This window comes from Balaenoptera acutorostrata, chromosome 13 (genome assembly GCF_949987535.1).
Source record: "Balaenoptera acutorostrata chromosome 13, mBalAcu1.1, whole genome shotgun sequence".
NCBI classification, from domain to species: domain Eukaryota; kingdom Metazoa; phylum Chordata; class Mammalia; order Artiodactyla; family Balaenopteridae; genus Balaenoptera; species Balaenoptera acutorostrata.
This window is the reverse complement of record NC_080076.1, coordinates 24,904,831-24,929,546: the sequence shown is the minus strand read 5'-3', so window position 1 is coordinate 24,929,546 and position 24,716 is coordinate 24,904,831. Positions and strand designations below refer to the sequence as shown.

Genomic DNA, 24,716 nt, shown 5'->3' with positions numbered 1-24,716 from the left:
TTTGGAAAAATGCCTATTCAGGTCTTCTGCCCATTTTTAAATTGGGTTATTTTTTTGATGTTGAGTCATATGAGCTACTTATATATTTTGGATATTAACCCCTTATTGGTCATATCATTTGGAAATATTTTCTTCCATTCTATAGACTGTCTTTTCGTTTTGCCTATGGTGAGGCCCCTAGTTCTTGATCACATCCCATTTATATGTCAATGCTTTCTGATCTAGCTCCATCCTAAAGCCAGATGAATGTTCAGCATCTCCGCTTGGATGTCTGAACTGAACTCCTGAACCTCCCCCCAGACTTGCTCCACATGCAGCCTTCCTGCATCTCAGTGGCTGAGATGAAAAGCCCAGGAGTCATCCTTGACTCCTTTTTCTACCAAGCAGCAGCCAATCCATGAGGAAAGAAGGCTCTATCTTCAGAACATAACCAGACTCTGACAACCTCTCACCACTCAATTGCTGACTGTAGATCCGAGGTGCCTGGATTACTGCAATAGCATCCTATCCCAACTTCGTCCCTTTACAGTTCACTTTAATAGAACAGACTGAGGTGTCCTTCAGATGTGTCAGATGAAGTCTCGCTTCTGCTCAGAAGGCTGCAGTGGCTCCCATTTACTCAGAATAAAAGCCGAAGCCCCTGCAGTGGCGTCTAAGGCCCTACGTGGCACACACCCAGGGTGCTTCTCTGACTTCAACCGCTCTCCTCTCGCTCACTCGGCTCCCACCACGCTGGCCTCCTTGCACAGCAGGCGCGCGTCTCTCTCAGGGGCATGCACTGGCTGTTTCTCCTACTCTTCTCGGGTACCTGTCACCTCCTTCAAGTATTTGCTCATCTCCCAAGCACTTGACCAGTCTACCCTGACTTAATAATCTTCAAATCCAACAATCACACTCAAACAGTATTTGTTCAGCTCTCTTGAACTGAACAAATACTGTTTGTTTATTCTTGGCCAGAATAATTCCAGTTTATACTTGTTGCTGCCAGGTAATTATTAACACTTCTCGAAAATGACCTGGCTAGGATGGTAAGTTCTATGGTCGTCCTAGGGGCAACCTCATGCATTTGGGTTTCTCTCCCAACTCTTCTCTACCACATGTGGTTGGTTAGGTTCAAAGTAAACTGCCCAAGGTCACTCTAGTGTTTCTATTGATCCTTAGTGCCAGGCAGCAAGCACCATTAGAATCTCCCCGTTTTCCACCCCTTCTCTCTTGAAAACACACGGGCACACAGGTGTGTATGACCAGGCACACAGCCACTTCCATGATCACCTGTGGAGATAGAAGAGGTAAATTGTATGTGAGCAGCTACTTGCTGCTTGCTCTGCCTCTCTGTGACTCTGAGAAAAATCTCTCATGCTTCAGTTTCTTCAATCATCACCCATCCATTTATCCATCCCCACAACATTACTGTGTGTCTATTTTGTGCCAGGCACTGTGCTGGGCACGTGAAGTCCTTGCCCTCTTGGAATTTACAATTTAACAAGGGAGACAGACGATAAACAATCTAATAAGGGAATACAAGCTCAGAAGAGTTCCATAACGGTCTGGGGAGAGGAACTTAGGGGGAACAGAGAACACCTGCCTAAAGAGAGAGCATCTGAGACTTGATGGACGAGTAGGGAAGGTCCTGTCCTGGGAAGGCAGAGGAAACAGCATTGCAGACAGAGGGGAGATCTGGCACAGTCCTAAAGGATGAGCAAGCATGGCATGTGAGGAGCCCAAAGAAAGACAACGTATGTGAAGCACGGGGAGCCAGAGGAACAGTCTGAGCTCAGGTTAGAGGGAAGTGGAGGCCAGACCTCCTCAGGGGTTGGGGGTCACCATGAGCAGGCCATGGTGGGAAACGGGTCTGGATTTTATTCCAAGCGTGATATAAACCTGTTTCAGGGCTTTAGATGAGGGTGACCTAATATAATTTGTGTTTTTAAAAGATGCCCCTGGCAGCTTTTTAGAGAATGATTGAAGAGGGGCAAGAATAGAGGTGGGCTCTTGTAATCCAGGCAAGTGATTCTGGTAGCTTGGAGCAAAGTGGTGGAGGTGGAGAAAAGAAGTGGGTGGATTTGAGATACATTCCGAAAGAATTGATAAAACTTGCTGATGGGCTGGATATGAGGGGTGAGGGAGAGGGTGGAATCAAGGAAACTCCCAGATTTCTGACCTGAAGTACTGGAATTGAGGAAGCAAGGACTTGAAGGAGGAGAGGGTTTCGTGAGAGAAATGTCTAGAGGGCAGTTAGGTACAGGAGTCTGGAGCTAGAGGAGAGACCAGTGTTGGGATGTAAACGTGATGAGTCCTGTGACTTGGGATGGCATCACCAGGGAGAGCACACACACACCCAATCCTGAAAAACTCACGGGCAGAGGTTTAGTAGAGGAACAGCTGCAAAAACAGACCAAAGGGATGGTTACCTGTGTCATGTTTTGGAGAGGTCAAAGAAGATGAGGACAGAAAAGTTTCACTAGATTTGGCAATGTGAAGGTGGTTGGTGACATTCGCAAGATCAGTGAAGTGGTGGAGGCAAAGCCAGGTTAGCGTGGTTTGAAGAATGAGTCAACTATTCATGACTTTCTTAGCAACATTAGGAATAGAAGGAAACTTCCTGACTTTGATAAAGTGCATCTATCTGCCACCTATTGTAAGGATCACACTGAATGGTGAACTAATACGAACATTTCTAGGTTTGGCTTTTTTTCCCTCCTAACATTGCATTAGAGGTCCCAGCCTAATGCAAAAGGGCGACAAAAATAAATGAGATATTGTCTACATGATTAGAACTAAAACAAGGGTTTGCGCAAGCTGCCTAGATACATAATACCCCAAAGCTATTCATTAGCAATACCCAAGTAGAAAATAAAATAGAAAAAAAAAATCTCATAAAATAAATCCTACATAAGACTTTTATGGGGAAAAGCAATAAACCTTTACCAAAACTGTGCTGGGAGATTCCCTAGGAGGGGGCTCTTTTCAGCTATTTGCTCAGTGACAATCTCTGTTGACGTGACCAAGGGAGCAGGTATCTGATACAGAATGAAGAAAAAGTCATCGGCATTTTGGTCATGGAACTGTGAGGTCCTTGGCCAACTGGATGCTAAAGTTTCCGAGAATTAAGACATGATCTAATGATTTTTTAAAAGGTGACAGAGGCAGTGATAATACAGTCACTGGAGGAAAGACCCGAGCATGAAGCCGGTAGACAGAAATAAAGAGAGCAGCAGGATGGTATCATTAATCAACACGAACCTCAAAATAGCACAGGGTTCTGCAAAAGGGAGGGGATGACTGCTCTGGAAGCAGCGTGGGAGGGCAGCAAGGCCGCTGACCCCCACCCAGACCTGAGACTGTGGGGCAAGAGAGAGACAAGGCTTATCCTTGAGATACATTGAAGACACCCTGTGTTTATGAGGAGCTTATGCTTTGAAGAATTAGTAACAGTCATATTTGTATTACTACATTCATCTCACCTTCCCAGCCTCTCCCCCGATCCTCAATATTGGTCTATATATAATCTCAGCAGGAGAATTTAGAAAGCTGAATACTCTCATATTAAAATGTGTGTGTGTGTGTATATACATGTACCCATGTATGTATATGAACAAACAGAACAGGGAGGTAACATGAGAAGGGGATGGTTGGATTTAGGGTTAAAGGAGGATTTTTTAACAGTAGCACTCCTGACATTTTGGGGCCTGATAATCCTTTGCTAGAGGGGCTGTCCTGTGCGTTGTAGGATGTTTAGCAGCAGCCCTGGCCTCTACCCACCAGGTGCCAGTCGCACACCCTCCCCAGTCATGACCAACGCACCTCCAGATATTGCCAAATGTCCCCCAGGGAGAGGTGTGCAGAACAGGACATAATTTAGGTAAACTGGGAAAGTTAAAGGAGGGGGATGAAATCCAGGCAAAACTTTGTTCTCGTCAGTCTGTGGCTTCTCTAAATTTTAGCATAAACCCATTGGTTTATAATAGCTACTTTGTACTTACTCAGTTTCCCCATTTTAGTTGGCTAGTGTAATAAACATTAATGACAACATTCCTTTCTGACTGCTGGGAAGTGCTGGTGGTGGGGGAGAAGGGGTGACACAGGCCTTCTTCTGAGACTTGACTTGTAGCCTTTCTCAACTCCACATTTTCCATTTACAGATATGGTCCTTAAAATGAACATAAATCTTCCTTAAGGAAGCTATGCTCCGATTCAAATGTATTTGAGGAGTTATAATACATAATCAGCACTGTCTTTATTCAAGGGAAAAATCAATCTAATATGATATCATTTATTAATATCAAGACTAAATTCAGTAATTTTGCTCCTTGGGCATTTATCTCAGAATGAATTATGAACGTCACTCAACACACAAATTGAACTGGGTTTCAAAATATTTTTTAAAAATACAAGACAACTCAACAACAACAAAAAATAAACAATTCAATTTAAAAAATGGGAAAAGGACTTAGATATTTCTCCAAAAAAGATATATGAATGGCCAAAAAGCATAGGAAAAGATGCTCAACATCACTAATAATTAGGAAAAGCAACTCAAAACCACAGTGAGATATCACCTCGTACTAATTTTTTTTTGAATTTTATTTTATTTTTTTTATACAGGTTCTTATTAGTTATCTGTTTTATACATATTAGTGTATATACATCCATCCCAGTCTCCCAATTCATCCCACCACCACCCCTCCCCCGCCACTTCCCCCATTGGTGTCCATATGTTTGTTCTCTACATCTGTCTCTCTATTTCTGCCCTGCAAACCGGTTCATCTGTACCATTTTTCTAGGTTCCACATATATGAGTTAGTATGCGATATTTGTTTTTCTCTTTCTGACTTACTTCACTCGTATGACAGTCTCTACAAATGACCCAATTTCATTACTTTTTATGGCTGAGTAATATTACATTGTATATATGTACCACATCTTCTTTATCCATTCATCTGTCGATGGGCATTTAGGTTGCTTCCATGACCTGGCTACTGTAAATAGTGCTGCAATGAACATTGTGGTGCATGTGTCTTTTTGAATTATGGTTTTTTCTGGGTATATGCCCAGTAATGGGATTGCTGGGTCATATGGTAATTCTATTTTTAGTTTAAGGAAACTCCATACTGTTCTCCATAGTGGCTGTATCAATTTACATTCCCACCAACAGTGCAAGAGGGTTCCCTTTTCTCCACACCCTCTCCAGCATTTGTTTGTAGATTTTCTGAGGATGCCCATTCTAACTGGTGTGAGGTGATACCTCACTGTAGTCTGGATTTGCATTTCTCTAATAACTAGTGATGTTGAGCAGCTTTTCATGTGCTTCTTGGCCATCTATCTGTATGTCTTCCTTGGAGAAATGTCTATTTAGGTCTTCTGCCCATTTTTTGATTGTGTTGTTTGTTTTGTTTTGTTTTTTGATATTGAGCTGCATAAGCTGCTTGTATATTTAGGAGATTAATCCTTTCTCAGTTGCTTCATTTGCAAATATTTCCTCCCATTCTGAGGGTTGTCTCTTTGTCTTGTTTATGGTCTCCTTTGCTCTGTAAAAGCTTTTAGTTTCATTAGGTCCCATCTGTTTACTTTTGTTTTTATTTTCATTACTCTAGGAGGTTGGTCAAAAAAGACCTTGCTGTGATTTATGTCAGAGTGTTCTTCCTATGTTTTCCTCTAAGAGTTTTATAGTGTCCAGTCTTACATTTAGGTCTTCAATCCATTTTGAATTTATTTCTGTGTATAGTGTTAGGGAGTGTTCTAATTTCATTCTTTTACATGTAGCTCTCCAGTTTTCCCAGCACCACTTATTGAAGAAACTGTCTTTTCTCCATTGTATATCCTTTCCTCCTTTGTCATAGATTAGTTGACCATAGGTGTGTGGGTTTATCTCTGGGCTTTCTATCCTGTTCCGTTGATCTATATTTCTGTTTTTGTGCCAGTACCATATTGTCTTGATTACTGTAGCTTTGTAGTATAGTCTGAAGTCAGGGAGTCTGATTCTTCCAGCTCCGCTTTTTTCCCTCAAGATTGCTTTGGCTATTCGGGGTCTTTTGTGTCTCCATACAAATGTTAAGATTTTTTGTTCTAGTTCTGTAAAAAATGCCAATGGTAATCTGATAGGGATTGCACTGAATCTGTGAAATGCTTTGGGTAGTATAGTCATTTTCACAATATTGATTCTTCCAATACAAGAACATGGTATATCTCACCATCTGTTTGTATCATCTTTAATTTCTTTCAGCAGTGTCTTATAGTTTTCTGCGTACAGATCTTTTGTCTCCCTAGGTAGGTTTATTCCTAGGTATTTTATTCTTTTTGTTGCAGTGGTAAATGGGAGTGTTTCCTTAATTTCTCTTTCAGAGTTTTAATCTTTTGTGTATAGGAATACAAGAAATTTCTGTGCATTAATTTTGTATCCTGCAACTTTACCAAATTCATTGATTAGCTCTAGTAGTTTTCTGGTGACATCTTTAGGATTCTCTATGTATAGTATCATGTCATCTGCAAACAGTGACAGTTTCACTTCTTTTCCAATTTGTATTCATTTTCTTTCTTTTTCTTCTCTGCCATGGCTAGGACTTCCAAAACTATGTTGAATAAAAGTGGTGAGAGTGGAGATCCTTGTCTTGTTCCTGATCTTAGAGGAAATGCTTTCAGTTTTTCACCATTGAGAATGATGTTTGCTGTGGGTTTGTCGTATACGGCCTTTATTATGTTGAGGTAGGTTCCCTCTACGCCCACTTTCTGGAGAGTTTTTTTTATCATAAATGGGTGTTGAATTTTGTCAAAAGCTTTTTCTGCATCTATTGAGATGATAATATGGTTGTTCTCTTTCAATTTGTTAATATGGTGCATCACATTGATTGATTTGCATATTTTGAAGAATACTTGCATCCCTGGGATAAATACCACTTGATCATGGTGTATGATCCTTTTAATGTTTTGTTGGATTCTGTTTGCTAGTATTTTGTTGAGGATTTTTGCATCTATATTCATCAGTGATATTGGTCTGTAATTTTCTTTTTTTGTAGTATCTTTGTCTGGTTTTGGTATCAGGGTGATGGTGGCCTCATAGAATAAGTTTGGGAGGGTTCCTTCCTCTGCAATTTTTTGGAAGAGTTTGAGAAGGATGGGTGTTACCTCTTCTCTAAATGTTTGATAGAATTCACCTGTGAAGCCATCTGGTCCTGGACTTTTGTTTGTTGGAAGATTTTTAATCACAGGTTCAATTTCATTACTTGTGATTGGTCTGTTTGTATTTTCTATTTCTTCCAGGTTCAGTCTTGGAAGGTTATACCTTTCTAAGAATTTGTCCATTTCTTCCAGGTTGTCCATTTTATTGGCATATAGTTACTTGTAGTAATCTTTCATGGCCTTTTGTATTTGTGCAGTGTCAGTTGTTACTTCTCCTTTTTCATTTCTAATTTTATTGATTTGAGTCCTCTCCCTCTTTTTCTTGATGAGTCTGGCTAATGGTTTATCAATTTTGTTTATCTTCTCAAAGAACCAGCTTTTAGTTTTATTGATCTTTGCTATTGTTTTCTTTGTTTCTATTTCATTTATTTCTGCTCTTATGATTTCTTTCCTTCTGCTAACTTTGGGTTTTGTCTTTCTCTAGTTCCTTTAGGTGTAAGGTTAGATTATTTATTTGAGATTTTTCTTGTTTGTTGAGGTAGGCTTGTATTGCTATAAACTTCCCTCTAAGACTGCTTTTGCTGCATCCCATAGGTTTTAGATCGTCGTGTTTTTGTTGTAATTTGTCTCTAGGTATTTTTGGATTTCCTCTTTGATTTCTTCAGTGATCTCTTGCTTATTTAGTAATGTATTGTTTAGCCTCCATGTGTTTATGTTTTTTACGTTTTTTTCCCTGTAATTGATTTCTAATCTCATAGTGTTGTGGTCAGAAAAGATGCTTGATATGATTTCAATTTTCTTAAATTTACTGAGGCTTGATTTGTGACCCAAGATGTGATCTATCCTGGAGAATGTTCCGTGCGCACTTGAGAAGAAAGTGTAATCTGCTATTGTTGGATGGAATGTCCTATAAATATCAATTAAATCTACCTGGTCTATTTTGTCATTTAAAGCTTGTATTTCCTTATTAATTTTGTTTGGATGATCTGTCCATTGGTGTAAGTGAGGTGTTAAAAAGTCCCCCACTATTATTGTTACTGTCAATTTCCTCTTTTATAGCTGTTAGCATTTGCCTTATGTATTGAGGTGCTCCTATGTTGGGTGCATATATAATTGTTATATCTTCTTTTTGGATTGATCCCTTGATCATTAGGTAGTGTCCTTCCTTGTCTGTTGTAACATTCTTTATTTTAAAATCTATTTTATCTGATATTAGTATTGCTACTCCAGCTTTGATTTCCATTTGCATGGAGTATCTTTTTCCATCCCCTCACTTTCAGTCTGTATGTGTCCCTAGGTCTGAAGTGGGTCTCTTGTAGACAGCGTATATATGGGTCTTGTTTTTGTATCCATTCAGCGAGCCTGTGTCTTTTGGTTGGAGCATTTAATCCATTCACAGTTAAGGTAATTATCAATATGTATGTTACTATTACCATTTTCTTAATTGTTATGGGTTTGTTTTTGTAGGTCCTTTTCTTCTCTTGTGTTTCCCACTTAGAGAAGTTCCTTTAGCATTTGTTGTAGAGCTGGTTTGGTGGTGCTGAATTCTCTTAGCTTTTGCTTGTCTGTAAAGCTTTTGATTTCTCCACTGAATCTGAATGAGATCCTTGCCAGGTAGAGTAATATTTGTTGTAGGTTCTTCCCTTTCATCACTTTAAATATATCATGCCACTCCCTTCTGGCTTGTAGAGTTTCTGCTGAGAAATCAGCTGTTTACATTATGGGAGTTCCCTTGTATATTATTTGTTGTTTTTCCCTTGTTCCTTTCAATAATGTTTCTTTGCCTTTAATTTTTGTCAATTTGATTACTATGTGTCTCGGAGTGTTTCTCCTTGGGCTTATCCTGCCTGGGACTCACTGCGTTTTCTGGACTTGGGTGGCTATTTCCTTTCCCATGTTAGGGAAGTTTTCGACTATAATCTCTTCAAATATTTTCTCGGGTCCTTTCTCTCTCTCTCTCCTCCTTCTGGGACCCCTATAATGAGAATGTTGTTGTGTTTAATGTTGTTCCAGAGGTCTTTTAGGCTGTCTTCATTTCTTTTCATTCTTTTTTCTTTATTCTGTTCCGTGGCAGTGAATTCCACCATTCTGTCTTCCAGGTCACTTATGCATTCTTCTGCCTCAGTTATTCTGCTATAGATTCCTTCTAGTGTATTCTTCATTTCAGTTATTGTATCGTTCATCTCTGTTTGTTTGTTCTTTATTCTTCTAGGTGTTTGTTCTTTAATTCTTCTAGGTCTTTGTTAAACATTTCTTGCATCTTCTTGATCTTTGCCTCCATTCTTTTTCCAAGGTCCTGGATCATCTTCACTATCATTATTCTGGAATTCTTTTTCTGGAAGGTTGCCTATCTCCACTTCATGTAGTTGTTTTTCTGGGGTTTTATCTTGTTCCTTCATCTGGTACATAACCCTCTGCCTTTTCATTTTGTCTATCTTTCTGTAAATGTGGTTTTTGTTCCACAGGCTGCAGGACTGCAGTTCTTCTTGCTTCTGCTGTCTGCCTTCTGGTGGATGAGGCTATCTAAGAGGCTTGTGTAAGTTTTCTGATGGGAGGGACTGGTGGTGGGCAGACCTCAGTAAAACTTTAATCCGCTTGACTGTTGATGGGTGCAGCTGGGTTCCCTCTCTGTCAGCTGTTTGGCCTGATGCGACCCAACACTGGAGCCTACCTGGCTCTTTGGTGGGGCTAATGTTGGACTCTGGGAGGACTCATGCCGAGGAGTACTTCCCAGAACTTCTGCTGTCAGTGTCCCTGTCCTCACGGTGAGACACAGCCACTCCCCGCCTCTGCAGGAGACCCTCCAACACTAGCAGGTAGGTGTGGTTTAGTCTCCTATGGGGTCACTGCTCCTTCCCCTGGGTCCCGATGTGCACACTACTTTGTGTGTGCCCTCCAAGAGTGGAATCTCTGTTTCCCCCAGTCCTGTCGAAGTCCTGCAATCAAATCCTGCTAGCCTTCAAAGTCTGATCCTCTAGGAATTCCTCCTCCTGTTGACGGACCCCTAGGTTGGGAAGCCCAACGTGGGGCTCAGAACCTTCACCCCAGTGGGTGGACTTCTGTCATATAAGTGTTCTCCAGTTTGTGAGTCACCCACCCAGCAGATATGGGATTTGATTTTATTGTGATTGCACCCCTCCTACCATCTCATTGTGGCTTCTCCTTTGTCTTTGGATGTGGGGTATTTTTTTGGTGAGTTCCAGTGTCTTCCTGTCGATGATTGTTCAGCAGTTAGCTGTGATTCCAGTGCTCTCGCAAGAGGGAGTGAGTGCATGTCCTTCTACTCCGCCATCTTGAACCAATCCTCCCACCTCATACTAATTAATATGGCTATTATAAAAAAGAAACAGAAAACAGCAAGTATTGGTGAGGATGTGGAAAAATTTAAACCCTTGTGCAATAATGGTGGGAGTGTAAAATAGTATAGGTGCTACGGAAAACAGTATGGCAATTCCTTGAAATATTAAAAACAGAATTATCATATGATTCAGGAATTCCACTTCTCAGTATATACCTGAAAGAACTGAAAGCAAGGCCATGAATACATATCTGTACACGCATGTTTAGAGCAGCATTACTCATAATAGCCAAGAGGTGGCAGCAACCCAAATGTCCATCAACAGATGAGAGAAAAAACAAAATGTGGTATCTATCTATCTATCTATAATGGAATATTATTCAGCCTTAAAAAAGAAGAAAATTCTGACACATGATAAAACATGGATGAACTTGAGAACATTATGCTAAGTGCAATAAGCCAGGCACAAAAGGACAAATGCTGTATGATTCCACTTATATGAAGGACCTGTCGGAGTCAGCTGCATAGAGACATAAAGCAGAAGGTGGTTGCCAAGGGCTGCAGAGAGGGAGGAATGGGGAGTTGTTTAATGGGTGTAGAATTTCAGTTCTGCAAGATGAAAAGAATTCTGGAGATGCACTGTGGTGATGGTTGCATAACAATGTGAATGTATTTAATGCCACTAAACTATAGGCTTAAAAATGATTAAGATGGTAAATTTTATGTTATATGTATTTTACCTTAATTAAAAATTTAGAAAAATACAAGAAACGATAGGAAAGGATTAGCTGAAGTTAAGGCAGAATTTATTCAATTTCCCTGCAATCATATTATCTAAGACATAAGCGGTGGTTATTAGGCAAGGATACAATTCTGTTTAAGGCCTTCTATAGTTGGATTTTAGTTCAGAAATGCAGCATATTTGGTACAAATTTGAGAGAATTTATTCTGGCACGGGCTCTTGTTCATGATAAATGCATCTTTGCCTCACCATTCCTTGACCAAACTCAATCACTCTCAGTGCAGGGCATGGCATGACCTTCACAGCTTCTCTGAAGGTCACCTGGCATACTGTGGCCTGGCCAAGTCATGTGAGCGTGGACCAGGGCAGGCTCCCTGCTCTCCTCAAGCTGTGTTCTCAATGATGACTGCAATTCCTTGGCCCCCTCCAATGCAGGCCGATCCTACAGCGTATTTTCCACCCCGACGCCTAAGAAAGAAAGCAGTGGCTGAAATCTACTTGAATAAAGAATGTACAGAATTAGATAATTAAGTAAACAGTATTTATAATGGTCACATTTGCATTATTCATTCTTGTTCAGCTCATCAGCTCAATCTTTTCTCCAGTCCTCAATATTGGAGAAAAGAGGAGAAAGAATTTGGAAAGCTGAATATTCTTATTTAAAAAAAAAAGTAGTAACACAGAAGAGGGAGGCTGAAACAAATATAAAAGCTTAGGCTGCTGTGAGGAAGGAGTGAGGACAGGAGGTAATTGGGATAAACTGGAAGTTGAAGAAGGGGGAGTCAATACTCAGCCCCTTTGATTTATTTGTTTTAGATTTTTATGAACCTTAGAATAAGTATAATTACTGAAGTTTGTCCATATGAAAGGTCAGATAATTTAGAAACATTTCATGTTCCTTTCATAAAAATCAGACACCTTTAAAGTACCATCTGCTCTAATTCTTCAGTCCTGATAGAATAAACTTGAGAAACCATCAAGGAATTATTTTTTGTGCACATCAATCACTCATTTCATCTCAATCATTAAGTGAAATAGAAGTCCCATTTACCTTAACTTCACAGGGAGGCAGAGTGATTTTCTGCCCTGACATATTTGGTTTTGTTTGCAATTTCCCTACTAACAGAGCAAAATGATCCAAAATACACTGTACAGAAGGAGGAGCTCTTCTATTAAAACTGAAAAGTATCAAACACATAGAAGGCTCCTCCTGGAACCCTGGAAACAATGAAGGAAAAACTTAGCTCAGACCCAAACTGTCAGTTTGCTTAGGTTTCTTAAATGACAGCACCTAGATCAGTATTTTGTTTTCTTAAATAATAGTGTCTTACTCCTATAACTGGCACTAGAATGCAAGTGCCATGAGAACCAGGGTCTCATCACGGGCTCGCTGCTCTGCACCAGCACCAGGGATGGGGCCAGATGTATGCTAGGCCCTCAGTGAACATGTGCTGAGTGGCTGCACTGCAAATGTGAGTAAAAGCGAGCATCCCAAGAGCAGAGGCACCAACAAGTCAACTGAGTCATCTATAAGGGCTACTGAAAAAGCGGTACCCAAATAACCTGTTCCTGGTGAGAAGCAGTGCGAGGCGGTACGAAGAAGAATGAAAAACGTTGGATTGTTCTGGGGAAACCTAAATTCATGCATTTACACAAAAGATGGCAAATCTGAAAAGCAACAATTTCTAGCACGTACCTTAATTCATGAACCAGGTGTGCAGTAATTCTTGATCCAGATCCCCCTAATGGGTGACCCAAAGCAATGGCCCCTCCATTCACGTTGGTTTTACTTGGGTCAAGATCCAAACTCTTTTCAACTGCCAAGTACTGGGGAGCAAAAGCTTCATTCACCTTAAAACAATCAAAACACTAATAAAAATCCTTATTCACAAACTTATTTCTAACTGAGAACTGTCCAGTCCTGTCAATGGCTAATTATCCTGTTTTTTTTTCTACTTAAATTACATTGCAAGGTTATTTTAATTTATCTTCAATCATTCTTTGTAAAGATAACAGGTTTGAAAATGGGTATATTTACTAAGTGATACTTTAAGTGTAATGTATCCCTTAGAGAAAAGAAATCCTCAGTGATACTATAAATGGATACTGGACTAGAGGCAGTAGGATACTGTAGAAAGCCCACAGGTTCTGGAGCTAGATGGACAGTTCAAATCTTGGCTATATGGATGTTCTTTAAACTCTCCTGACACTCAAATTTCTTCAGTGGTAAAATATGACTGTCGTATCGTCTTAAGAGTTATCGTTAAGGTTAAGTGAAATCGTGGGTATTAAGTGTTCAGTGTATTATCCGGCACAAGCAAGTATTCAATAAATAGTTGCTATTATTATTACTACTATTCAGTACTACTAGCCACACTTCCAAGAAACTGATAGACAATAAAGAATAAACCGTCAGGGGGGACAGCTTCAAGATGGTGGAGGAGTAAGACATGGACATCACCTTCCTCCCCACAAATACATCAAAAATACATCTACATGTGGAACAGCTCCTACAGAACACCTACTGAATGCTGGCAGAAGACCTCAGACTTCCCAAAAGGCAAGAAAATCCCCACGTACCTGGGTAGGGCAAAAGAAAAAAGAAAAAACAGAGACAAAAGAATAGGGTTGGGACCTGCACCTCTGGGAGGGAGCTGTGAAGGAGGAAAAGTTTCCACACACTAGGAAGACCCTTCACTGGCAGAGACTGGGGATGGGTGGGGGGAAAGCTTCAGAGCCGTGGAGGAGAGCATAGCAACAGGGGTGCAGAGGGCAAAACGGAGAGATTCCCGCACAGAGGATGGGTGCCAACCAGCTCTCACCAGCCTGAGAGGCCTGTCTGCTCACCTGCTGGGGCGGGTGGGGGGTGGGGGCTGAGTGCTGAGGCTCGGGCTTCGGAGGTCAGATCCCAGGGAGAGGACTGGGGTTGGCTGTGTGAACACAGCCTGAAGGGGGCTAGTGCACCACAGCTAGCTGGGAGGGAGTCCAGGAAAAAGTCTGGAACTGCCTAAGAGGCAAGAGAGCATTGTTTCGGGGTGCGTGAGGAGAGGGGATTCAGAGCACTGCCTAAATGAGCTCCAGACATGGGCACAAGCCACAGCTATCAGCGTGGACCCCAGAGACGGGCATGAGATGCTAAGGCTGCTGATGCAGCCACCAAGAAGCCTGTGTGCAGAAACAGGTCACTATCCACATCTCCCCTCCTGGGAGCCTGTGCAGCCCGCCACTCCCAGGGTCCTGTGATCCAGGGACAACTTCTCCAGGAGAACACATGTTGTGCCTCAGGCTATTACAACGTCATGCTGGCCTCTGCCACCGCAGGCTCACCCCGCATTCCGTACCCCTCCCTCCCCTTGGCCTCAGTGAGCCAGAGCCCCCTAATCAGCTGCTACTTTAACCCTGTCCTGTCTGGGCGGGGGAACAGACGCCCTCAGGCAACCTACACACAGAGGCGTGGCCAAATCCAAAGCTGAACTCCAGGAGCTGTGCAAACAAAGAAGAGAAAGGGAAATCTATCCCAGCAGCCTCAGGAGCAGTGGATTAAATCTCCACAATTAAACTGATGTACCCTGCAACTGTGGAATACCTGAATAGACAACGAAACATCCCAAAATTGAGGCGGTGTACTTTGGGATCAACTGTAGACTTTGGGTTTGCTTTCTGCATCTAATTTGTTTCTGGTTTTATGTTTATCTTAGTTTAGTATTTAGAGCTTATTATCATTGGGAGATTTGCTTCTTGATTTGGTTGCTCTTTTCCTTTTTTTAAAATATATATTTCCTTTTTCTCCTTTTGTTAGCATGTATGTATATGCTTCTTTGTGTGATTTTGTCTGTATAGCTTTGCTTCTACCATTTGTCCGAGGGTTCTTTCTGTCTGTCTGTTTTGTTTTGTTTGTTTTGTATAGTTTTTAGCACTTGTTATCATTGGTGGATTTGTTTTTTGGTTTTGTTGCTCTCTGTTTCTTTTTCTTTTTAAACTACTTAAAAATTTTTTTATTTTTAGTAATTAAAAAATTTTTTTACTTTAATAACTTTATTTTATTGTATTTTTTTCTTCCTTCCTTCCTTCCTCTCTCTCTCTCTCTCTCTCTTTTCCCTCCCTCCCTCCCTCTCTCTCTCTCTCTCACTCTCTCTCGCTCTCACTCTCGCTTTTTCTTTCTTTCTTTTTTTCCTCCATTTTCTTCTCAGCTGGGTGGCTGACAGAGTTTTGGTGCTCCAGACGGGTGTCAGGTCTGAGCCTCTGAGATGGGAGAACCGAGTTGAGGACATTGGCCCACCAAAGACCTCCCGGCCCCACGTAATATCAAACGGCGAAAGCTCTCTCAGATATCTCCATCTCAACGTTAAGACCCAGCTCCACTCAATGAACAGCAAGCTACAGTGCTGGACACCCTAGGCCAAACAACTAGCAAGACAGTAACAAAACCACGCCCATTAGCAGAGAGGCTGCCTAAAATCATAATAAGTCTACAGACCCCAAAACACACCACCAGACGTGTCCTGCCCACCAGAAAGACAAGATCCAGCCTCATCCACCAGAACACAGGCACGAGTTCCCTCCACCAGGAAGCCTACACAACCACTGAACCAACCTTAGCCACTGGGGGCAGACACCAAAAACAAAGGGAACTATGAACCTGCAGCCTACAAACAGGAGACCCCAAACACAGTAAGTTAAGCAAAATGAAAAGACAAAGAAACACACAGCAGATGAAGGAGCAAGGTAAAAATCCACCAGACCAAACAAATGAAGAGGAAATAGGCAGTCTACCTGAAAAATAATTCAGAGTAATGATAGTAAAGATGATCTAAAATCTTGGAAAGAGAATGGAGAAAATACAAGAAATGTTTAACAAGGAAGTAGAAGAACTAAAGAGCAAACAAACAATGATGAACAACACAATAAATGAAATTAAAAATTCTCTAGAAGGAATCAATAGCAGAATAACTGAGGCAGAAGAACGGATAAGTGACCTGGAAGATAAAATGGTGGAAATAACTACTGCAGAGCAGAATAAAGAAAAAAGAATGAAAAGAATTGAGGACAGTCTCAGAGACCTCTAGGACAACATTAAACGCACCAACATTCAAATCATAGGGGTCCCAGAAGAAGAAGAGAAAAAGAAAGGGACTGAGAAAATATTTGAAGAGATTATAGTTGAAAACTTCCCTAATATGGGAAAGGAAATAGTCAATCAAGTCCAGGAAGCACAGAGAGTCCCATACAGGATAAATCCAAGGAGAAACATGCCAAGACATATATTAATCAAACTATTAAAAATTAAATACAAAGAAAAAATATTAAAAGCAGCAAGGGAAAAGCAACAAATAACATTCAAGGGAATCCCCATAAAATTAAAAGCTGATCTTTCAGCAGAAACTCTGCAAGCCACAAGGGAGTGGCAGGACATATTTAAAGCGATGAAAGGGAAAAGCCTACAACCAAGATTACTCTACCCAGCAATGATCTCATTCAGATTCGATGGAGAAATTTAAACCTTTACAGACAAGCAAAAGCTAAGAGAATTCAGCACCATCAAACCAGCTTTACAACAAATCCTTAAGGAACTTCTCTAGGCAGGAAACACAAGAGAAGGAAATGACCTACAATAACAAACCCAAAGCAATTAAGAAAATGGTAATAGGAACACACATATCGATAACTACCTTAAATGTAAATGGATTAAATACTCCAACCAAAAGACATAGATTGGCTGAATGGATACAAAACCAAGACCTGTATATATGCTGTCTATAAGAGACCCACTTCAGACCTAGGGACTCATACACACTGAAAGTGAGGGGATGGAAAAAGATATTCCATTCAAATGGAAATCAAAAGAAAGCTGGAGTAGCAATTTTCATGTCAGACAAAATAGACTTTAAAATAAAGTCTATTACAGGAGACAAAGAAGGACACTACATAATGATCAAGGGATCAATCCAAGAAGAAGATATAACAATTGTAAATATTTATGCACCCAACATAGGAGCACCTCAGTACTTAAGGCAAATGCTAACAGCCATAAAAGGGGAAATCGACAGTAATACAATCATACTAGGGGACTTTAACATCCCACTTTCACCAATGGACAGATCATCCAAAATGAAAATAAATAAGGAAACAAAAGCTTTAAAAGACACACTAGACCAGATAGACTTAATTGATATTTATAGGACACTCCATCCCAAAACAACAGAATACACGTTTTTCTCAAGTGCTCATGGAACATTCTCCAGGATAGATCATATCTTGGGTCACAAATCAAGCCTTGATAAACTTAAGAAAATTGAAATCGTATCAAGTATCTTTTCCAACCACAACGCTATGAGACTAGATATCAATTACAGGAAAAAATCTGTAAAAAATACAAACACATGGAGGCTAAACAATACACTACTAAATAACCAAGAGATCACTGAAGAAATCAAAGAGGAAATCAAAAAATACCTAGGAACAAATGACAATGAAAACACGACGACCTAAAACCAATGGGAGGCAGCAAAAGCAGTTCTAAGAGGGAAGTATAGCAATACAACCCTACCTCAAGAAACAAGAAACATCTCAAATAAACAACCTAACCTTACACCTAAAGCAGTTAGAGAAAGAAGAACAAAAAACCCCCAAAGATAGCAGAAGGAAAGAAATCATAAAGATCAGATCAGAAATAAATGAAAAAGAAAAGAAGGAAACAATAGCTAAGATCAATAAAACTAAAAGCTGGTTCTTTGAGAAGATAAACAAAATTGATAAACCACTAGCCAGACTCATCAAGCAAAAAAGGGAGAAGACTCAAATTAATAGAATTAGAAATGAAAAAGGAGAAATAACAACTGACACTGCAGAAATACAAAGGATCATGGAGATTACTACAAGCAACTATATGCCAATAAAATGGACAACCTGGAAGGAATGGACACATTCTTAGAAAAGCACAACCTCCAGAGACTGAACCAGGAAGAAACAGAAAATATAAACAGACCAATCACAAGCACTGAAATTGAAACTGTGATTAAAAATCTCCCAACAATCAAAAGCCCAGGACCAGATGGCTTCATAGGTGAATTCTATCAAACATTTAGAGAAGAGCTAACACCTATCTTTCTCAAACTCTTCCAAAATATAGAGGAAGGAACACTCCCAAACTCATTCTACGAGGCTACCATCACCTTGATACCAAAACCAAAGATGTCACAAAAAAAGAAAACTACAGACCAGTATCACTGATGAACACAGATGCAAAAATCCTCAACAAAATACTAGCAAACAGAATCCAACAGCACATTAAAAGGATCATACACCATGATCAAGTGGGGTTTATCCCAGGAATGCAAGGATTCAATATATGCAAATCAATCAATGTGATACACCATATTAACAAATTGAAGGAGAAAAACCGTATGATCCTCTCAATAGATGTAGAAAAAACTTTAGACAAAATTCAATACCCATTTATGATAAAAACCCTCCAGAAAGTAGGCATAGAGGGAACTTACCTCAACATAATAAAGGCCATATATGACAAACCCACAGCCAACATCGTTCTCACTGGTGAAAAACTGAAACCATTTCCTCTAAGATCAGGAAGAAGACAAGGTTGCTCACTCTCTCCGCTATCATTCAACATAGTTTTGGAAGTTTTAGTCACAGAGATGAGAGAAGAAAAAGAAATAAAATGAATCCAAATCGGAAAAGAAGAAGTAAAACTGTCACTGTTTGCAGATGGCATGATACTATACATAGAGAATCCCAAAGATGCTACTAGAAAACTACTAGAGCTAATCAATGAATTTGGTAAAGTAGCAGGAAACAAAATTAATGCATAGAAATCTCTTGCATTTCTATACACTAACGACAAAAAATCTGAAAGAGAAATTAAGGAAACGCTCCCATTTACCATTTCAACGAAAAGAATAAAATACCTAGGAATAAACCTACCTAAGGAGACAAAAGATCTGTATGCAGAAAAGTATAAGACACTGATGAAAGAAATTAAAGATGATACAAACAGATGGAAAGATATATCATGTTCTTGGATTGGCAGAATCAACATTGTGAGAATGACTATACTACCAAGGCTGGCTATGAGAATTACCTTATTTCATGTTTATAGCACTATATTTTCATATGATCTTAGCTAGGGAATTTTATAGATAAGGAAACTGATTTTTAAAAAGGTAACTTTTCCAGGGTTGGGATAAAAATCCAGCCTTGTGTTCTTTTCTACTATATTTTGTCCTCTCCCAAGATGGTCCTTTTTTTGTCCTTACATCCAACATTATTTTTCCATTTTATATAGTCATGCTTAAGGAGGTACTAAGAAACCTAGAATATGTTGTGAAACTAGGCTTTGGAACCTAGGAAAAATGACCTCACGATCATCAGAAGACCCGAAGACAATCATGTCAGGGTGTTGAGAGCTATGTCCTTGAGTGTTTATACATCTATAAATGGTGATGAACAGCTCTGCGGAGCTGACATATTTCAAGGGTTTTAAGTGTGAAATCTAAGGTCAGAAATTTAATGGTACTTATTTGCTAATACAAATATGGTAATTAAGCAGCCCCCTTTGAAGCTCTGAGCTATGACCACCAAAGAATGGAAGAAGAGATTTAAGGATAAACCATTCGTCTGAAACCAGTTACTTGGTAAGAGATTACCACAGAGGACATCACACATGTGCCTAGAGTGAAAAGGCCCTTTCTCTATCAGTTTAAATAGAGAGATTTCCTTTGTTATATTAGTTATTTCCCAATATCAAGTAGCTTAATTACCTAAAATTTTCAAATACTCCCCAAATGTAGAATGTATATAATCCATCTTTAAGCATTTTCTTAATCCTTTCTTTTAATTGTACTAAATATTTAAGATGCCTTTGTTTTAAACTAACATTAAACAAATCACTCTTCCAATAAATTTAAGTTTCCAATGCCAAAAATTAGGATAGATGCATTCCAAATCAAGCCACACTATGGTGTAAAAGCCAAAGGTAAGTTTGGGTGATGGGGGTGGCTGTTAACTTGACAGAAGTGCAAGAATCTTTTAGGTTTGGGATCAGATTATTGTTTTTCTATTAGGTCAATTTTTTACCTGTATTTTTTCACTTTAATCCATAAAATAAGGTTAAAGTTACTTATTTCTCACCCACCTTATATAACATTCAATTCAATTCAACAGGAACATTAATAGTCTAAAATGTAGTAGAATCTTACGATGTCATAAAAAGTTTCTAAGAGTTTATACTTTAGTAGAAGAAATCAGGCTCTTTTAATTATTCAAATATAAATAAGGCATTTTAATCAGGTATGGCCTGATTATATGCCAACACAGGCATGTAATGAAAGTAATACTTATTTAGATTCACATCATTTGGAAAGTTTAATGGTACTAAAACAAAAAGAGCTATAAAAATCAAACTAAAGCCATTTATGCAATAGAAGCTGGTGGTTTATTTGTGCTGTAAAAAAAGTAGAACACTTACTTCTACCAAATCCATATCCTTAAGACTGAGTCCTGTTTTCTTCAGTGCCCCACTGATAGCAGGGACAGGACCTATATAAGAACAAAACCCAATTTCATCTTATAAGTATCAAATTTCTCCTTCTTTACTAAACAGGTAAGTAAGGAGGAAATAAAGTGACAGTTAGTGGCTGAAACTCTTGCCACCCTGATAGCACACAATACTAAATGATATGACAATAAAGAAACAGGAAATGGGACCAGGGTGAAAAGCTGTTTATGCACGTTGTAGATGAGAGACTTAACATGAAAAGTTCTACCATAAGTGACTTTAAGAGTTCAAACAGCCAAAGGAGTCATATGGGGTTTTGTATAGATCATTCTTTTTTTTTTTTTTTCCCTAGAAAGTCTTCCTTTATTAATGAACTCCTATTTCCCTCATGGTAATATTGAGAGATCGAAGCTCATTGGTTCCACAAATTTATACACACATCTATGTACATACACACATAGGTGTTTTTTTGCTCTTTTTTTAAAAATGTATTTTATTTTTTTAATTTTAGTTTTTATTTCAAAAAATTTTTGGCCGCTTTGTGCAGCCTGTGGGATATTAGTTCCCCAACCAGGGATTGAACCCGGGCCACAGCAGTGAAAGCGCCAAGTCCTAACCACAGGAGCACCAGGGAATTCCCATGTATAGATCATTCTTAATACCAAATGGTAAGGCAGACTGAGCGCTCTCCTGGGATACAAATCATATGTATTCCCAGTATAGAAGTGACTGTGGCTACACTCTGAATTTTCAGGCCCATCTGGACAAAAGGCAAGAAACAGCAGTAGTACCTCCATATGGGCATAGTAAGATAGGAAGCTACTAGGCACTTTAGGGAAAAGATATCTGAAGCAAGGAGACGTTTATAACTCCAAGGGTAAGCAGATATTTTAAATAAAACATAACCCCCACTGAATAAACGCAAATCCACCTTAAAAAGCTTTTGAAATAAACTTTAGCGCCCAGATTTCTGATGATCACTAATGACAGTTTAATACTGCTCATAATTTTTAAGTAAATTGATATTTCTTTCCAAAAAAAAAAATCTGGCTAGGGATGATTATCTACTTCTCCATCTGTTCTTAGAGAATAAAATTGCCATAAATGTCGAAAAAGAAAAATACGTGGTGTGTTTTGTTGAATTCAAGTAGTCAAATATTCTGTATCAAGTTTCACAAACATACCTAAGGTAAAATGGGAAATCAGTCTTTATAAGAAAAGCATAACACAATCTAAATATAATGTAATTAATTTTGTCACCTAGTTAAAAAGTTTCTTGGACAACAGTCTGCTGATTGGTAGGGCCATGCAATTAACACTTTTCGATTTAAAGCATCAGTTCTATACTGGCTACTGATTTAATACAGAATCTAATTCCAGATTCTCTTTGTATCTCTAAGACATGAAAATGGGATGGGTAGTCGATAGAAGAGCATCAGTTATCCAGCATGGTCAGGAGATGAAGTATCCTACAGGGGTGAAAGGCACACAGAACTAAAAGCTGAGGGTGTAAAACCATTGTACATACTTCCATGTCTTCATAACCACAGTCAGCATGACTAAATGTGTTTATATTAACTTAGAATCATTACACTCAATTGTAACAATATGCTAGACCACAAGCTAATTTTTAAAGGACTGTTTCCATACCACTCTGCTATTTACTGGGACTCAGGAAGGTAGAGTATTCTTGTTGGGAAAAGGACACTTTATTCCTAGTGCTAGCTCCTACCACTAACAGCTGTGTAACCTTGGGTACCTTTGGGGGCTATAAGTGTCTCATCAGAAGTGCTTTGAGCTGGTTTTTAACTCACTTCTTTTGAAGCACTGGAATCCTTTCTACAAATGAAGCCCTATAACAGATAAAGCAAGAGCTGCCCCGGCTGAAGAGGCATTTCAATGGCATTTATTGTACTACAGGGCAAACATTCAGGCCCTGAAATAGAAGGAAGAAAAACTACATTTTTGTGCTCATTAACTATGTCAAAATGTATCAGAACCTCTTAAATGAGGTTAAACTGAAAACTATAAAATAACTACTTATTTATATCAAATAAATATGGTTGATCATCAAAACAATCAAGGTACACTGAAAAAAACCCACATTCCTAGGCTCCACTCTGGACCTACTGAAACAAAACCTTGGGGTGGGGTAGGGTTATGGGTAGATTCTGATCATCATTTGGGGTTGGGAACCACTGCCTTAGATACCAAAATGATAAATGCCATACCAACATACAGATATTTAATTTTTCAAGCTACCTTCCATTTCTAAGACAAAAGTTATATTTTGCTGACAGCGGGTAGCTGAAAGCTAGTAAGCTTTTAAGGCTGTAATAAAGAAAAAAAAAAAAGACTTCCAAGGCAGTTACTAGAGTTGTGGGAAGATTAAATGAGATATATTAAGGACCATGTGTAAAACACCCAGTGGGGTGTGTATCTTCTCTATTTCACCCCATGATTTTTCCATCTCACGTTTTCTTCTATCTTATCAGTACCTCGTAATCCTTCTAATGTTGTTTACCATGTGTTAATTTTATGTATCTTAAATGGACAACAGGACACGATTACTGCCCACAAGGAGTTTACATGGTCTTGGTCTTCCTATTATGCCTGGCACAGTTTTTCATAAAGATAAGTTGTTTAAATGATTGATTAACAATCTCCTTTTCTCTACAAGTGCCCTTGATTTGGCTACTGTTTCAGGAATCTGAATGCCAAAGAAGCCTTATCTTCAGAAATGTAACAGAACCAGTTTGTTTCACTACAAACTTACCAATACCCATGATAGCGGGATCACATCCAGACACAAAATAGCCCACAATTCTTGCCAGTGGTGTGAAGTTATGTTTTTTAACAGCATCTTCACTAGCTATGATAACAGCTCCAGCACCATCAGAAATCCCCTTGGAAACAAAAACAGATGTTAGCTAGAGGGTAAAAGAATATAGTTAATCAAGGTTTGAACTAATGGAGTGGTATCAGGATTATGGCAATACATAGGAAGCAGTGCCATGATTTGGGATACAAGTAGTATTAGTGGCGCACACTGCTGGATTAAAGAGATTGTTTTAGGCACAGAATACAACCTCACTAAGGGAAAATAGGAAAGAAGGTCAAGAAAAAGCTTATATCCAGATGTGGGTAGATGTAAGAAGAAATCTGATGAGTTGTATACATGAGGAAGAAAAACTAAAATAATAAACCAGGTAGATTTCCTTCTAACATTCTGAAAAGACTAAGAAATCGGAGAAGTATATAAGGGCTCCTGGCTAAAATATTTTATTTTGGACTATGAAAACCCAAATTAATAGAATATGAACATTATTAGCTTAAGCTAGATAACCAAAGACTAGCATGAAAGGTATCTAAAAGGTACTGCATGATTATTTTGCATTGAACACATCAGGAAGAGTTCAAGATAATCTGTGGTGCTACCTACCGATGCGTTCCCTGCAGTAACGGTTCCTTCTTTCTTGAACACTGGAGGAAGTTTATTTAACTGCTCCAGCGTTGTTTGGGGCCGAGCATGTTCATCTACCTGCATGGTCTGTTTTCCTTTCTTTGTCTTCACCTCAATTGGTGCCACCTCATTGTTAAAGTAACCAGCGTCATTAGCTGAAATAGTAGAAAGACTATTCATAAGAATGGGGAAAAAAAAGAACAGAAAGCAGAAAAATGAAATCAAATATATCCTTCGATTTATTCATTTAGGCTGCGCCACACAGCTTGCAGGATCTTAGTTCCCCAACCAGGCGTGGAACCCGTGCCCCATGCAGTGGAAGTGCAGAGTCCTAACCACTGGACTGCCAGGGAAATCCCTATATTTCAGTTTAATTTCTATTCTATCCTTTCCTCTCAGCCTATTTTAATATAAGCCTTTATTACTTACATAACTTACCTTGCCTATTGGAGGATTTAATATACTATCATCCATGCAGATGCGTTCTGTACCTTTTTAAAATTACAATTTCTGATTTTTTTTACAAGGTACTGCTAGACTATTAGTGTTTGTTACCTACAGGTGTAATGGCACTGAATGGATT

At 39.2% G+C, this 24,716-nt stretch overlaps 1 protein-coding gene across 2 annotated transcripts in view; it reads right to left on the bottom strand.

The window, feature by feature from the left end:
- Positions 1 to 11,203: 11,203 nt before the first annotated feature.
- The window catches only part of ACAA2 (acetyl-CoA acyltransferase 2), a 41,973-nt gene continuing 28,460 nt past the window's right edge, over positions 11,204 to 24,716 (bottom strand). For both annotated transcript variants that reach the window (XM_007197230.2, XM_057526681.1), the window contains exons 6-10: positions 24,113 to 24,288; positions 23,447 to 23,576; positions 20,641 to 20,711; positions 12,853 to 13,007; positions 11,204 to 11,624 (exon numbers count right to left, since the gene is read on the bottom strand). In XM_007197230.2, coding sequence (XP_007197292.1) covers positions 11,540 to 11,624; positions 12,853 to 13,007; positions 20,641 to 20,711; positions 23,447 to 23,576; positions 24,113 to 24,288 — 617 coding nt within the window. In that variant the 3' untranslated portion in view covers positions 11,204 to 11,539. The remainder of the gene's footprint in view (positions 11,625 to 12,852; positions 13,008 to 20,640; positions 20,712 to 23,446; positions 23,577 to 24,112; positions 24,289 to 24,716) is intronic.